General features: G+C 45.2%; 1 protein-coding gene across 4 annotated transcripts; it reads right to left on the minus strand.

Moving 5' to 3' along the window:
- Positions 1-185: 185 nt before the first annotated feature.
- On the minus strand, positions 186-6,208 carry LOC133921976 (ACT domain-containing protein ACR3). Of its 4 annotated transcripts, none has more exons than XM_062367108.1 (10): positions 6,064-6,208; positions 5,695-5,838; positions 3,133-3,235; positions 2,496-2,584; positions 2,332-2,377; positions 2,120-2,234; positions 1,952-2,019; positions 1,202-1,858; positions 988-1,089; positions 186-836 (listed from the first exon to the last, which is right to left on the minus strand). In XM_062367108.1, exons 4-10 carry the CDS (start codon positions 2,552-2,554, stop codon positions 507-509), a joined length of 1,377 nt encoding a protein of 458 aa, XP_062223092.1. In that variant the 5' UTR covers positions 2,555-2,584; positions 3,133-3,235; positions 5,695-5,838; positions 6,064-6,208; the 3' UTR covers positions 186-506. The 4 variants fall into 4 exon arrangements, with proteins under 4 accessions (XP_062223092.1, XP_062223095.1, XP_062223094.1 ...); XM_062367111.1 differs by having other exon boundaries at positions 5,695-5,848; positions 6,064-6,174; XM_062367110.1 differs by adding an exon at positions 4,699-4,963 and having other exon boundaries at positions 5,695-6,131.
- Between the last annotated feature and the right edge of the window lie 8,563 nt (positions 6,209-14,771).

The following is a 14,771-nucleotide window of genomic DNA, read 5'->3' on the forward strand; positions in this document are numbered from 1 at the left end:
GAACATCAACTTTTGATCCTATCGTCCACGCATTGTATTACATCTGCAAGTATTTTATGATTTTATATTGACCGTCATTGCCACAAAAGAGTGCCTTGTTGTCTCTACAGAAAATTTTAAAATTTCAGAAAAACGGTAGCTTAATTGCTCCTACTTTAAGTATTGTTGAAGATGGAAGTGATGCAGAGCCAAAGACTGAAATGTCGAGCTAGCTGACGAGATGATCATTTGAGTTTCTACATGTTACAGCATATTGAATGCAAAATGATGCAGATCAGAATTCAGATGACCAGATAGCAAAATGCACTTATGCACCTCAACAAGCAGTCTGCAGCCTGCAATGAACAGAACCACCAGTCTGGTACCTTGTACCCTGGTAGAGCTCCTTATGAACTGTACAACCACATCTGCCACATCCATATCTCCCCCTTGCTCCCCCCTACTCTAGTTCAGTTCATCTCTACATCAATTACACAATCGGAATCGGCAATGGAATCGATCATGGATCAGGCCCGGAGCTTGGCGAGGAGGCTGCCGAAGGAGAAGAAGCTGGTCCTGGCAAGGCCGCCGGCGGGCTCCGGCGCCTTGGCGACGGTACCAGGCACCCTCTTGACATTCAGCATGACGGTCTGGCCGACCTCCCCCCTGAGACCCTCGATGGTCTTCATGTCCACCAGCTGGCCCGAGGGGTCGCGGACGTAGAAGACGTTCATGGCCTGCTCCCCCACCGTCGTCACGTCGGCCCGGGTCACCGTCAGGCCGTGCTCGCGGAGCACCCTCGTCACGTCCGACAGCAGGCCCACCCGGTCCCTGCCGCACAGCTCCAGGGTGAAGCCCTGCAATGGCTCGCCGGCGTCAGAAAAAAGAATGTGGACCAGTTTTACTAGAAGCAGGGCAGGAGTGAACGGCAAGGTCTGTTTGAAACACAGGAATTTCACAGGAAACAGGATTGTCCCGCGTTCCAGATGGGACCTACTTGAACTGTACCTCGGATACTCTTCTCGAGATCGCTGCTTCGATGCACCTGATCACCTTCTCTGCTTCGTGTTTCAGAAGCGTTTTACCATCCTTGCGACGAATGTACAGCTCCTGAAGAAAAAAAAAGTTACATGGAAATCTTCATGCTTGATACTGCCTGAAACGACGTCGAGGTGACTCAAAAAGAAAAATGGTGTGTGCAGGAGCACTATGACTTATGCACCTGGATGCCGTAGGTGCCCTCAGACGACACGGCCGCATGGAACACGACGTACTGCATGTCCGTGAGCGTGCACACGATGTCGAACAGCAGCTTGGACCGGTCCTTGCACTTGACGTTCACCACCGAGTAGGACTTTTCCTCGCAGTGCTCCACGGTCACCGCCGGCCTGCCCGCCGCCGGGTCACCGTCGCGGTCGCCGGCTCCCGCCACCACCGCGCCGTCGCCGACGCCGTCGAAGTCCACGTCGGCGTTCATGAGCTGGTGCAGCCGCCGGTCCACGTGGTGCGACGTCGACCCGACGGCGAAGTTGGCGTGCGTGCCGCGGCCGTCGTCGTCGCCCCCGCCGTACCCGCGGAGCACGTGCCGCAGCCGGTCCTCGATCCGGGACAGCCGGCGCGGGTCGTCGATGGCCTGGCCCGTGGCGACGTCGTTCACGTACACAACGCAGGCGACGCGCGTCCGGTGCGTCCATACCTCGGCGGCCAGGACGTTGCACTGCAGGTCGGCGAGCACTGCGAATATCTCCGACAGGAGGCCGGCCCTGTCGGGCCCCTTCAGCTCGATGGCGGTGTGGTCTCCGATCGAGTGCATCCCGACCGATCTTCCCGGTGAGTTGCTGCCGTTTGCGCCAAGCAAATTGCTCTCTGGACCTAAAGCCTGACAAAAAAAAAAAATGAAACAATACTTCAGTTTATTCTTTTGGTCTTCCTAATTTTCAATTGCTACAAAAGCATACCAATTTTTGCCAACCTTCTCGATGTACTTAATGGTCTTCTCGTCAGTCACCTTCTGTCCTTGCTTGTCCACCACATGAAACACTGCATTAAGTTTGTAACATGTAGCATAGCTTGTAAGGATCTGAACAAGGGAAACTGAAGTGTAGGTACTACTTTGCTACTAGCATGAGCAATATCTTACCATCCATGAACCATCCACCATCCGAGGTAATGTACGCTTTCGAGATGTGGAGGTCGAGATCGCTCAGGACCTGCAGCACCTCCAGCAGAATGCCATTCTTGTTCATGCTGTCAACCTGAACTCCAAAGGCAAGCCCAAGATGAGGTGAAATGATTCTTGACAGAATTTTGTAGGTCATCAGTGGAGTTAACGAGATTAGAAATGATTTTTACCTTCACTAAGGTGCAGTCACTACATGTGGTGTTGTCAATGCATACCCTGAAAGATTAATTATCACTGTTTTTAAGTACATGAAGTAGCAGAGGTTCTAATAACAAGCACTGAAATATTGGACAATGAATCGAAAATTCCGCAAATCAGAGTGCAAGTTAGAGACCGGGGAGGGTTGATGCGTTGGTTGAAGTTCTCGTACTCCGGATCGAAGTACGGCAGCATCTTGCGAGCCGATTCCGATGAATCCTTCCACTGAACCAAATATGAGCAAAGAATCACCATATAGCATAGCAAATTAGCAATTTCATGTCGCAATATGCTGTAAGATGCATAAGTATAAAGCAGTACATACTCCATCTCAGGTGTGCTAAGAGCATCTCTGACAATATAGATAACTGCTATCTATAACAGTTGTGCATGTCACTAATAGATAGTACAATAGTTAATTTCTCCAATAGCACAATTATAGCACTGTCTAATGTAGGCCTGCATGTAGTTGACTACAGTATCATTGTATTTAATGTAGGTCTGCATGTAGTTGACTACAGTATCATTGTATTTAATGAGTAGACTATTTACAGTATCATTGTAGTAGCTATCTCTTCTCTCTCTTCATTCATTCTCTCATCGACATAAGCAAAAGTCTAATGTAACACCCCTTATAGCTAGGTAACATTTGTTGGAGACGCCTTAATCCAATCATGAGAACAGAAACTTCGGTCCAATTATTCAACAGAGAAGCAATGGTGAAATTCCTTATAAAGAAGATCTAATCATTGTAGACAACGGAACAAACATACCTTTCACTAGATTCTTCTTTCAGCCGGCCTCGAAGTTCCTCTTCACCGGAAATATTTGAAGGCTTCAGTTAAAAGCTAAGCCTGAGCTGCACTTTTAGATATCCTGAAAAGTCATTAGCAGTTTTGGATCAATTTCTGAACAAGAACATCAAACTTATGAAAATGCATTACCTGCATGTCCTGAACTTCATAGGAATTGAGACACCGATATGAAGATACAAATGTGCAGAATTGAAGAGGGAACACTTAAATTTCTTTTTTAGGGAAACAGAAGAGCGCAACTGTGAATCGGAAATCCGAACCGGGGCCTTGTGCTTCTATTTATAAAACCACTCAATTGGTATTATCATAGCAATAGGCGAATTAACAATGGTGGTTGGACCATCTCTGCTCTAGCCTCTAGACCATAGACTACTACATCACTATAAGGCCATCGATCACCTCAGAACGCACCAGCGAGATACTCTTCTGCTCGAACAAATCGGCGACGAAGAAAGTGCCAGCCAAGGGCAATAATATATGCGTGGTTGCGATGTGGGAATTGGGATTCAGATCAAGCAGCAGCCACAGGCAATGGTCGAACGAATTATTGCCGGAAAGAATCCAACTAGAGCCACTGGTGTGCAATAGAATAGGCACCGAGGAATCAAGAACCACGTCAGGGTGACTGGATGGGGATAAAAGAAAGGAAATGCCTTTGGTGACACCAATGACAAATGCTTTAGTCCCGCCATCAGATTCCCGCGCAAGTGCGCGAGCATGAGGCAAAATTCGCTGCCTGGTTACCGCATTCAAATAAGCAGCCTGTCTGAACCTGAATCTTTAGGACGTGTGGTGATTTTTTTTTTAGTCTGCACTTGGGTAGGTGCTGGGGACACTATTGGAAAGCTCATGTGGCTTTCTCACTGCCAGGCAAATTCGATCTTTCTACTCGAATAGATTTTGAAGAAAAAAGTTTTTCATGCTGGAATGGCCAAATTTGATCTAGTTTGAGATGGCTCAATACAAGAAACAAACGACATTCATATACAATTGGGTTATGAGACGTTTGGAAAGTGAAAATGGAGTTGAACTAGTACTAGTGAATGTGTAATTAAGGGGCAATGTGCATGAACAGATTGGGCTAGAAGACAAGGAAATGGCAACGAGGCTAGCCGCGATGAATGCAAGGGCTGGCCTTCCTTTTCACTCTTGAACCCAAAAGCTGGGTGGCCTGCATCAGGGCTGCATCAGCCATTGCAGCTGCATGCTGGCACGGGCAGCGTCACCCGCCCAAGCAGCCGCGTCCACGCCCCCCGCGGCGCGCGCGCCCCAGGCCAGGCGTATCCTGCGCCTACGTGGCCGCTCGCTGCCGCACGGGCTAGCTCTGTCCGTCGCTGACTGGTAGGCCCGAGCCGAGTAATCGCGTGGCCCGTGCGTGGCCCGTGCTCTCCGAAAGCAAATTATATGTGACGGGTGTCACACGTAGACTCTTATCTCTGTATGACATATGTCTTTTATCAAATTTACATATATATACGAGCTATTAAATCCAAAATATATGATAAAAATAGAGGTCACGAGTACCTTTCTTCAAATTTGCTTCCGTGCTCTAACGGAAAGGCTGGCCGCTTTCCGCAGACACGCGGCGGGAGTCCTGCTGCAGCCGTGGGATGGGGATCCGACGGTGACGGTTCGATCACACGGATCCCGCGTGCGCCTGTGCCACGCGACGTGAGTGCCCCTGTTCTGCTGTCTCTGTCTGCCGGCTGGCCTTGTCGGTTTCGAAACCCCTCGCCGCTCTGGACTCTCGTTCCGATTTCGCGTCCAATTGCCCGATCCAGATTCTTTTCTAGAATATTGGACACCGAAGAGAAGAACCAGTCCTAGTCCATCTGATACGTGTAGGCCAACACTACGGTTCTGTTCCCATTCTAACGCGCAACAATTGTTTTGAAGACGAGCTAATTGCGTACAGGCTGAACCTAGAACAATCGGTCAAAAATGCATCAATAAGAAATGGCCTGGCGCTTGCAGGAGGCATTGGAAGTGGCAAGACGGCTTTCTAAGAACATTGTGAAGTATATGTACGTTTATGTCATAGTGCAGTATGACGTAAATCGTAGACATGTGTCGAGCATCTAGCAACTTTGATTAATTAATAAAGCGCTCTCTTTATCCGCAAAAAAGAGGAAATTGCTCCTCTAACAGCCAACCATCTCTACTCATAACGGAGATGATTTCCCCTAACCCCTCTGGCAGCGACCGAACACACCCGGCTACGCGCGGGGCCCGCTCGTCAGCGACACTCGCTCCTCGTCAGCCATCATAGCACAGCCAGCTTTCCCAATCCAGCGTGATAATGCAGCAGCGGAAGAAACAGCACAGATATCAAAACGGAAAGGCAGCAGAAGCACAGGTCGGCGGCCGCCGCCGGCACATGTGTCGATTCGATTCGACGCCCACCCCCATCATCCAGTTCTGGAACGGGTGGTGATCCGGCGGCCGAGGCTCCTGACCGGCAGAGGAATCGAGCAATCGAAGGGGGTTGAGAGCGAGTGATTCGGGAGCAGGTGTTGTTACCTCTGTTCTTGGACGCTTCGTCGCCCCTTTCCTGCTTGCTCTGGTTGAGCTGCTTGCTTGCTTGCTTGGCCGCCTCCTGATCCTTGCTGCTGCTGCTGCTGCTGCTGCTGTGCTTGTTGGTCGCCGAGGTTCTGATTGCTCTTCCTACATCGATCTCACGCAGGTCGCAGGAGAGCAAGTTAGGATGAGGGTATGCTAAGAGGAGAGAGAATGAGAGAAGACAATGGCAGGCGGAATCAAATCGAGAAAAGGAATGGCAAAAGGGAGGGAGATATGGATGAATGGATGGAGGGAGAGGCAAATAGCTAAATGGGCCTCCCTCCTAGCAACTATAGAGAGACAGAGAGAGAGGGACTCTCACGTACTCACCAGTCACCAGCTCTCCATATGCCTGCCACTTGATACTCTACCCCTGTGTCTCCTCCGGTCCTCCCTCCTGCCTCTAGGTAGCGTTATATAGGCCCAACAAATGTTAAGGGCAGGCACAGGTCCACAGGAAGGTTGGAACGGCACTCTCCCCCTTAGAAGAAACAAACAACCATCGGTGCAGTGTTACACGTACGTGTCAAAGCTGTAGATAGTGTACGACAAACGGTTCCAGGTAATCAGGTCCTGGAGGAAAAAAACAATCATCCACATGGTGTTAGACTAGTGGGGTAAAGCTGTAGGTAATGTTCGGCAAAGCTGTAGATAGTGTACCGCGAGCGGTGCCAGATAATTATGCCCTAGAAGAATAAAAACAAGCATCGGCGTTGTGTTAGACTTGTGGGGGGTAAGGCTGTAGGTAGTGTACGACAAGCGGTGCCATGTAATCGTAGAAAAAAACAACCACCGGTGTGATATAACACATGTGCGATAAAGTTGTAGGTAGTGTGTGACAAGCGGTGCAACGTAATCGGGGAAAGAAAAATCCACCGAAGTGGTGTATGTGGTAAAGCTGTAGGTAGTGTGCGTCAAGCGGCGCCAGATCAGGTAATCACGGTGCCGATGGCATGTTGTTGGTAGACGGTGCCGATGGTATGTTGTTTGTAGAAGATACATCTAAGTATGACGTGGTTGCCACCCATTATCCTAAATCCACAAGGTACAATCACATGGATTTCTCATTCCCAACAACCAACAAAAAGAAATGATATGTATGTATGTATATGAGTGTTGGTGTGAATTCATGATGTTTTATGTACAATGTATTATGAGAAATATCCTACCAAAATCAAATCGTCTGTACATGATAAAGTTATCTCTACTACTTAAAAAATATACAGTGGTCGTTCCAAGACAGGTAAGACGTCCTGCCTCTCCTGTCCCACACCCCTCTCCATGCTCCCTTTCTCTCATGTCCCACGTCGACAGGTGGGCCAGGCACGATCGCTCCGGTCCTGGTCTCCACACGCCACATCCAATACATGCCTCTGCTCAGATCCACCCCCAACCCTCTACTCCTCGTGCGTCGCCACCACCCTCTCCTCCTCACCAATGTACCATCGCGCCTCTCCTAACACTTTGGTCGCGTTGGGTTCAGTCACAAGATGTCGTGGATTGGGCGTTAGGCCACGACAAAGATGTGGTGGGCGACAAGGGTGCCCCAACTTCCTTGACCTAAATCGCACGTCGTCCCCATTGCTGGACCTTCCGCTCCCGTCGGTCTCTACAGAGCCAGATCTGCTACCTTCTCCACCGCCGCATTGCTCCCTCCTCACCGCGTATGGCTGAAGTTCCTCCTTGGTCGCATCGTACGGACACCTGGCTGCCCACACCCCATCTGCCTCCTCCTTCCACGTCCCCCTTCTCCAGCATCAAGTGCCTCCTCCTCAGGCTCGCCTCCGCCACAACCTCAACTGCCTCCCCTTCTCCATCTCACCGGCGATGGCGGAGCCGCGGTCCTCGTCCATGCTATCCTTGTTGCAGGCTAGCTATCGAATATTTTAAGCATGAATAGCTCACTGCTATGTCATTTTTGTCACAAATAACATGAATAGCTCACTGAAATTGGCTTCTATCACTATATCACTTTTGGGTTCTCCTATGGATCACATATGATAGTGTACAGATGACAATCCTAGTGTGCTGTGTTTTGCATGGTCAAATTTGAACATACTGTGATAGGATAAATTATTTGTTCGCTTTGGTATCCTACTTCCTCCATTGTTTCCCTACTTAATTCTTGCACTAAACACCATTCTTTTCTACTCAAAGCTATCGGATGGGTTCCGGCTGTCAATTGTTTTTCCAAAAGAGGGTGTATGCCACTCATTATCGTCCTGGTGAATGGCGACCCCCAACAAGCAAGTAAAAATGATTTGTTTCTTTGATATATAGATCATCTTTATCAAGCGCTAGCCTATTACTGATGATTTTCTTTCATTATTCACTGATGCAAATGGGTTCACTTCGATGAAATTGAAATGGAACATATTTACAGATGGTGGGACGTGTGTGCCAAGGTCTTCTGGAAAGGGAACATACGTGAGTATAATGGCAATATGTACCTACGCTTTATATTGGTAGATGAGGAGGTGCAATTCTTTTATTTGTGGATTTTATCTCATTTCTTTGAACTATAGTGCATGTGATGGGATCAAGTGTCTGATCAATATAGGTTTTTGCAGAGCACCAAAATGGAAGCTATGGCATTCTGCAGGCAGTGAATCCATTTCAACGATATCCTTGTGAAGGGACAACACATGGGTGTGGGTTTTGAGCCCATAGATGTTGTACAATTTCACCATCTTTTCTACATACGTTCCAACTACTATTTGAGCTTTTCTTCCGATACTAGAGCTAACAATCCAGGAAGAACGATCAACACCCCCTTTTTTCGCGTAGCTTCATGGAATTCGAGGATGTGGCCAGACGGCCAGTTAAGACATTCACAGGTATCTTATTTTACTTAAGTATTGTTTGTGAAACATTCTTAATAATAGCTTGTCTAAATATATTTTACTGGGATTATAGATGTTATAGGTCTGGTCGTCTATGTTACTAACATCCATGATAGAGAGAACTTTTGGCGGCGACCGAGTAGGCATGTCGCGATAATGAATGAGAGATATGTATGTTGGCGCTTATTGTAATTTCTTGCAATGTTCAATTTTAATTCATCGTCTAATTCGCAGAGGAAAGTTGCTCATCATCCACATATGGGATTCGTACATTGTGCGACACATCATGCAATGGCGACTAGCGACAACAGACTTCCACACTCTGGCTACAGTGCATGTCAAAATTAACAGGATAAGATGTATGAAAATTATCACACTCTGGCTACAGTGCATGTCAAAATTAACAGGATAAGATGTATGAAAATTATCTAGGTCCATTGTTACTAATTTAGCTTCAAAAGTTTTTTACAATATATATGTACTTACTTTTTTCATGCAATTTAGGTGGAATGACCATGACTGCAGATAGCTACTTCGTCTTCTCCCCACATAGAGTAGAAGCTCACGAATTGCAAGGTAGTGTACTTTTGTCTACTCTACTCTTTTTTTTTTTGGCAAAACAATGAGTAACTCTTTTTTTTTTTAGAGAGAAGACTGACTTTCTCATATGTGAAGTGTACTCATTGCACCCCATCAAGTGTGATAGTTTGCCCGTGCCGCCGTGTTGCGTAGGATGAACGTGATCTAACCCTACTCAAGGATGGAGACAAATAAGAGGACTTTGGTCTATTTATACTACTATTGAACTTAGTCTACCTATTGTTATAAACCTCTTTTATTGGATATATTATGTGTTTACAATCACATACATTACGAGATGTTAAGGCCGGTATGATTTCATTATCTGGATGGAATAGAACTCTACAATTGCCTGCTTCTTTGCACTCAGATTAAAAGAAAACATCACTGTAATATACCATTTAATATCTTTGCACTCTACAAGTGATTGCTAGGCAGGTAGCTGAACCGGACTCCTCGCGACGCGGATGCCGTCGTGCTGGTGGCCGTGTTTGTCGGACGTGCTACATGGGCGTCGGTCTGGTGGCCGTGTGTGGGACGGATGCACTACAGGGTGTCAGGCTGGTGGCCTATGTGCCGGACGCGCCATAGGGTGTCGGGCCGGTGGCCTATGTGCCGGACGCGCTACAGAGGCATGCAAACGATGAAAATTCATTGGCTGTTGTGTCATTGGCACAGCTCGTCGCCACTTACGGCTGTGCGTCGTGCGCTAGGGTTTGGGAATTAGGGAGGGAAGAAGATGAGGAGGGGCCACATCGCGGCGAATCGTGCATCGAAGAACATGGGCATCGCATGTTAGGTAGACTCGATCGGGATGAAAAAGAGACCCCTCATCTCACCGTTCACTCGTAGCCCATAGCGAATTAGTAAGCAATTAGCCAAGCAGCTAGGTGGTTGTGGACTTATGACGTAAAAACAATTTTCTGCAATAATTATTTATGTATTAAGAAATTATTATTCTGTTACAAATATGTAAAAACTATATAAATAGGACTTATTTTTATTCGGGCTGAAATATGGTTTCCTGCACTTAACTAGTAATTACAAGATAATGAGACCAGGTCATTGTATGCTACTATTTACACCAACCCATGGAAATTATGTTGTGACATACCATGTATCCTTGTGCACATCAATGCTAGGTAATGTACCAACTAAGGTCACATGTGTTCGATTTCTTTTCCCTTTTTGCTCCATATATTACATGAATACAAATCATGAAGTTTACCTTACAAAGCCCACCCGTTAAGTTACCCACTAACATTATGGTGCCTCACATGTATAATTCAGTTAGGGGTAAAATTGCAATTTTACAAAATAGCCATAGAGGTGTATGCATTTTTTCCTGCTTATACATCTAAAGTGTATAAAAGGTTATGTACGTATATGGAAGGCCTGAAAATTTCAAAAGTTTGATCACTATTGGAGCGATTAGATCTGACAATTAACTTTATAAATAGTGCATAAAGAAGAGCTACGAGATGCTTGGTTTTTGTATTGTCTTGCACAACCTGAGTGGAAATTTCAAGAATAATAAAAATGGCAAACATTTATGTACAGCTTATATGTTTTCATAAATTTGTGATGCCTTATGAATTGAAGCAATACTGAAAATAAAATAATTAAGTATTCTACCTAGAGATGGGGGTGGGGGTGCGGGTGCGGGTGCGGGATGGGGTAGTTGAGGGTTCCTGAAGGGTTCCCTCATGTTTCCGCTACACCATTGCCAAGGCTAATCTGGAACCCTACACCATCGTCTCGATCGCCAGTCGCCATACGGAAATTATGTTAAAGATTTTTTCCCTTTTTCACGAACTTGTGTTAGTGCGCATGTCATTATTAGCAAATTGGCATCTCTGAAAAACCACAAAAGTGTTTGTATTCTATTAGCTCTTTGTTGTTGCAAAAGGCAAAATGTATGGACACAATGGAGAAGGATTATTCCATGGGCCATGGCTGACATAAGGCAAGATTCATGAGAGAGAGAACAATTGCCTGAAAATGATTGCAAGTCAATCTTCTGAACCTTTTTTTTTTCAAAAAGAAAAGGTCATGCGTATATGTCTCTGTCTGGTACAGTGCAAAAACAAACAAGAGAGATGTATCTGGCGTTGGCAAGATTAGCATAACTTGTCTTGTGATCAGAATCGAAAAAGAGCAGAAAAGATGCACGAAGGATTTAACATGGTAAGATCTGTATCTGGACACGAAGGATTCGGATTCCACCTCCATTCTCCAGTATTTATCATGCCCCTGCTTCAGTGCCTAGAATGACCATCCACATCCACTTGTGCACTGTTCAGAGAAGTTTTGATCGATGATCAGATTTTTCGATAGAGATTTGGTGTAAGCCTATCTGGACAAAATGGGTGAAGCTATGTTCTTCTCCTTTACCTATAAGGAGAGCAGGCTTGCCTCTCTACCTTTATCAAGAACACCTTGTTCATGCCCATGACGAAGACGTACGCAGGAAAAGCTCCTGAACAAACATTGTTCAGAACTGTAAAGTTTCTTGCAAATTTTCTTCATTCCAACCTTTATCTTTATATTTACTAATTGGAGTCTTCTCCAGAAGCTCCATATATGGTAAGGCTCATGTGAAGCATGCTAGAGAAAAAGAGAGTTAATAGAAATTCTCGCAAGAAAGCAAAACATCGACCCTTGATCCCAAGATCTGCTGTTGTAATTTCTAATCACACTACTAAAAAAAGAGTCATTTTTGTCCCCCTTTCACTGCTGGTTTGGTAATAACTGGTAGTGATAATTTATCGTTATCGATTCGTAAGCTCAAGGCGCACATAAAAAATCGAGCCAGCAAGAACCGACAACGATGGTGGTTATCACTATCAATTCTTGTTACGAATCAGTTGTGATACATCTATTGCTGGTTAGTAACACGAACCACTAGTGATAATCAACTTATTACTACCGGTTCATAAAAAGACATGTATTTAATAACCGGTAGTGACAATGACTATCGCTATCGGTTATATTTAACAAACCGGCAATGATAACCTAAAAAACGTATGAATTCCAACACCCGTCTGCTCGGCTTCTCTCGAACGCCTTTAAATTAACTCTGGCGCACTTGATCGCTCATCTCATTCGCTCTCGCTCTCACACGTGCGCACTCGATCTCTTCCACCCTCTCCCCTCCACTATCGCCATCACGCGATGGGTTACACTCCACAACCTTCTCCTGCTCTGGCCACTTGTAGGACCCTTAGGTAAGTAGTAAGTGTTTCAGTGGTTAATGACAACTGTATCATTATGACTAATAAGTTTATTTTGAAGAGTATAAAAATTTAGTTCACAATGATAATTGGATATTCTTGGTCCATAAGATGATTCTATAGATGATCAAAGGATATGAGCATCAAGATTAGTGATCTTCTAGTTCTAAGTGTCATAAGAAGATGAATGACACTTATAGTAGTATATATTCTATTTCTTAGTCTTTTGACTGTACTATAAAGAAGGGCTAAGAGTAGTAACTTGACTTAAATGAGTCTAGACTTGGGTAGATGCACACTTGTAAATTTTTAGCACTAGGTAGCTTAGAGAAGTCCATAGATAAGTTGTTGAGAAGTTAGAACTCGAGAAAGGTTAAATTGGATAAGTCTAGAGAAAATTGCATAAGTTGGATGGTCTGGCATTCAACAAATTGAACTCGCCGGAAAAGGTGCTTCAAGTCAATACATCGGATGGTCCGACGTTCAGGTTGGAATACATGCGGAGCTTTTTATACATAACCGAAGTTTTGTGATGAAAAAAATGGTTGTACAAGCTGGATGGTTCGGCAGACACATGGTGATTTCAGCGGAGCAATTTTTTCAGAGAGGGTTCCGCAGCCGGTTTGGCGTGGTTGTGCACCCCGGATGGTCCGGTGTTTGTACAAGAGGCTTCACCGGAGTGTTTCAAAGCAGTAACAGAAATTGACAGCTGGCATCAGCTAGCTTTCAGAAAAGGTTCATGCCGGATGGTCTAACGTATGTGAGCTGGTGTGCACCAGATCATCCAGCGTTCACAGAAAGTGTGGGTGGTTGGACAACGGCTAGATCTGAACCTCCAGCCTATATATACCCCCTCGCTCGGTCTCACTTTGATATCTTGTGAACCTAGAGGAGCTCATACACTGTGTGTGTCATCCAGAAGCAAGAGATAGCACTAGAGTGATTTGCAGAGTCCCTAATTGAAGATTAAGGACATCATTAGTACTTAGAGAGTAGCAAGTGTGCATCTAGCTAGAGTTTAGGTTTGATCTTGGTCAAGTGAAGCTATTGGCTTGTTACTTTTGATGGTTGGCAACACTTAGCCAGTCTTTGGTGATTAGAGATGTCTTGATGAGTTTTTGGAGTTTTTATGGGAGCCCCCAAGAAGAGCAATGTACTTTGTTTGATGCCCGCTAATCAGAGATAAAGAAGTGACGATCATGAGGGAGCACTTGAGTCTTGATGACTCAAGGGGGAGTGATATACTTGATGGATGCTCTAACGAAAACTAGGGGGATTGCCAACTCCTCAATACCTCGAAAAAAATTGGTGTCTCTTGCCTATCTCTTTACTTTCTCGTAGAGCATTTACTTTTTCCAAGCTTTCAATTCTTTATTTACTTTGTGTTCTAGTTTGCTTGTTTTCTTGCCTTCCTCTAGTTTGATCGTGTAGTTGTATTACCTTTTTGCCTAGCTAAGGCTGTTAATTGTTCTAGAATTCAATAGAAGTTATTTTAATTAGTGCATATTTCACCCTCCTCTTAGGCCATTTGATCCTTTCACCACTCAACCGCCACCTCCGCCACCACCATCTCCAACCACGCCATCCACACCAGTGCCATTGTCTGATGATGAGGCTCTGGCTCTGCTAGAGAGCTTGGACGAGGCGCGGTCCTCAGACTGCAGCAAATTGGCAGGGTCCCTCTTCGAGGATGACATTTAGGACTACTTCCTTGATGGAAGGTGAAGAGGCTCCAGAGCTCAGATGAAGAGGATGAGGATGAGGAGGAGGAGGAAGAGGAGGAGGAGGAGGCCGACGAGCGGGAGAAAGCCGTAGATGACAACAACGACAACAACTACTACTACTTCTTCGTCATCATAACCGACCCCAAGTGGCTGTGGTAGACGTGCAAGATAGGTTTAGGGTTCTTTTGCGTGTGTGGCTGTGTCTTTTATTTTTGATGTACAATGATAGAGTTAGAAATTATTAGTGACTTAATTATATATTAGTATAATATAAATCAGTAATTCTAGAGATTAGTAATATAAAGCTTGGATAAATTATTGCCTGACTGTTTAAATTTTAATTTTTTTCTCCTCTGGATTGAGTATCATTGCTGGTTCCAGCTATGAATCAGCTCAAGAATCGACAGTTTGTATCACTATAAGTTTATGGATTTAGCACTAATATTTATTATCAGTGCTAGTTCAATAATCGGTAGTAATATAGTTTTTGAAATGACAGTGATAACCCTTTCTATAATAGTGTCAATATGCTATCTCTTAGCTGTAGATTATTTAAACCAACAACACGTTGTCACGGAAAGATATCATGCGGATATAATTGGCTAACTTACGTTTGACAAGCATTAACAAGAGTCCTAATGCAATACTAAACAACCGTG

This window comes from Phragmites australis, chromosome 6, assembly GCF_958298935.1.
Source record: "Phragmites australis chromosome 6, lpPhrAust1.1, whole genome shotgun sequence".
Taxonomy (NCBI): Eukaryota; Viridiplantae; Streptophyta; class Magnoliopsida; order Poales; family Poaceae; genus Phragmites; species Phragmites australis.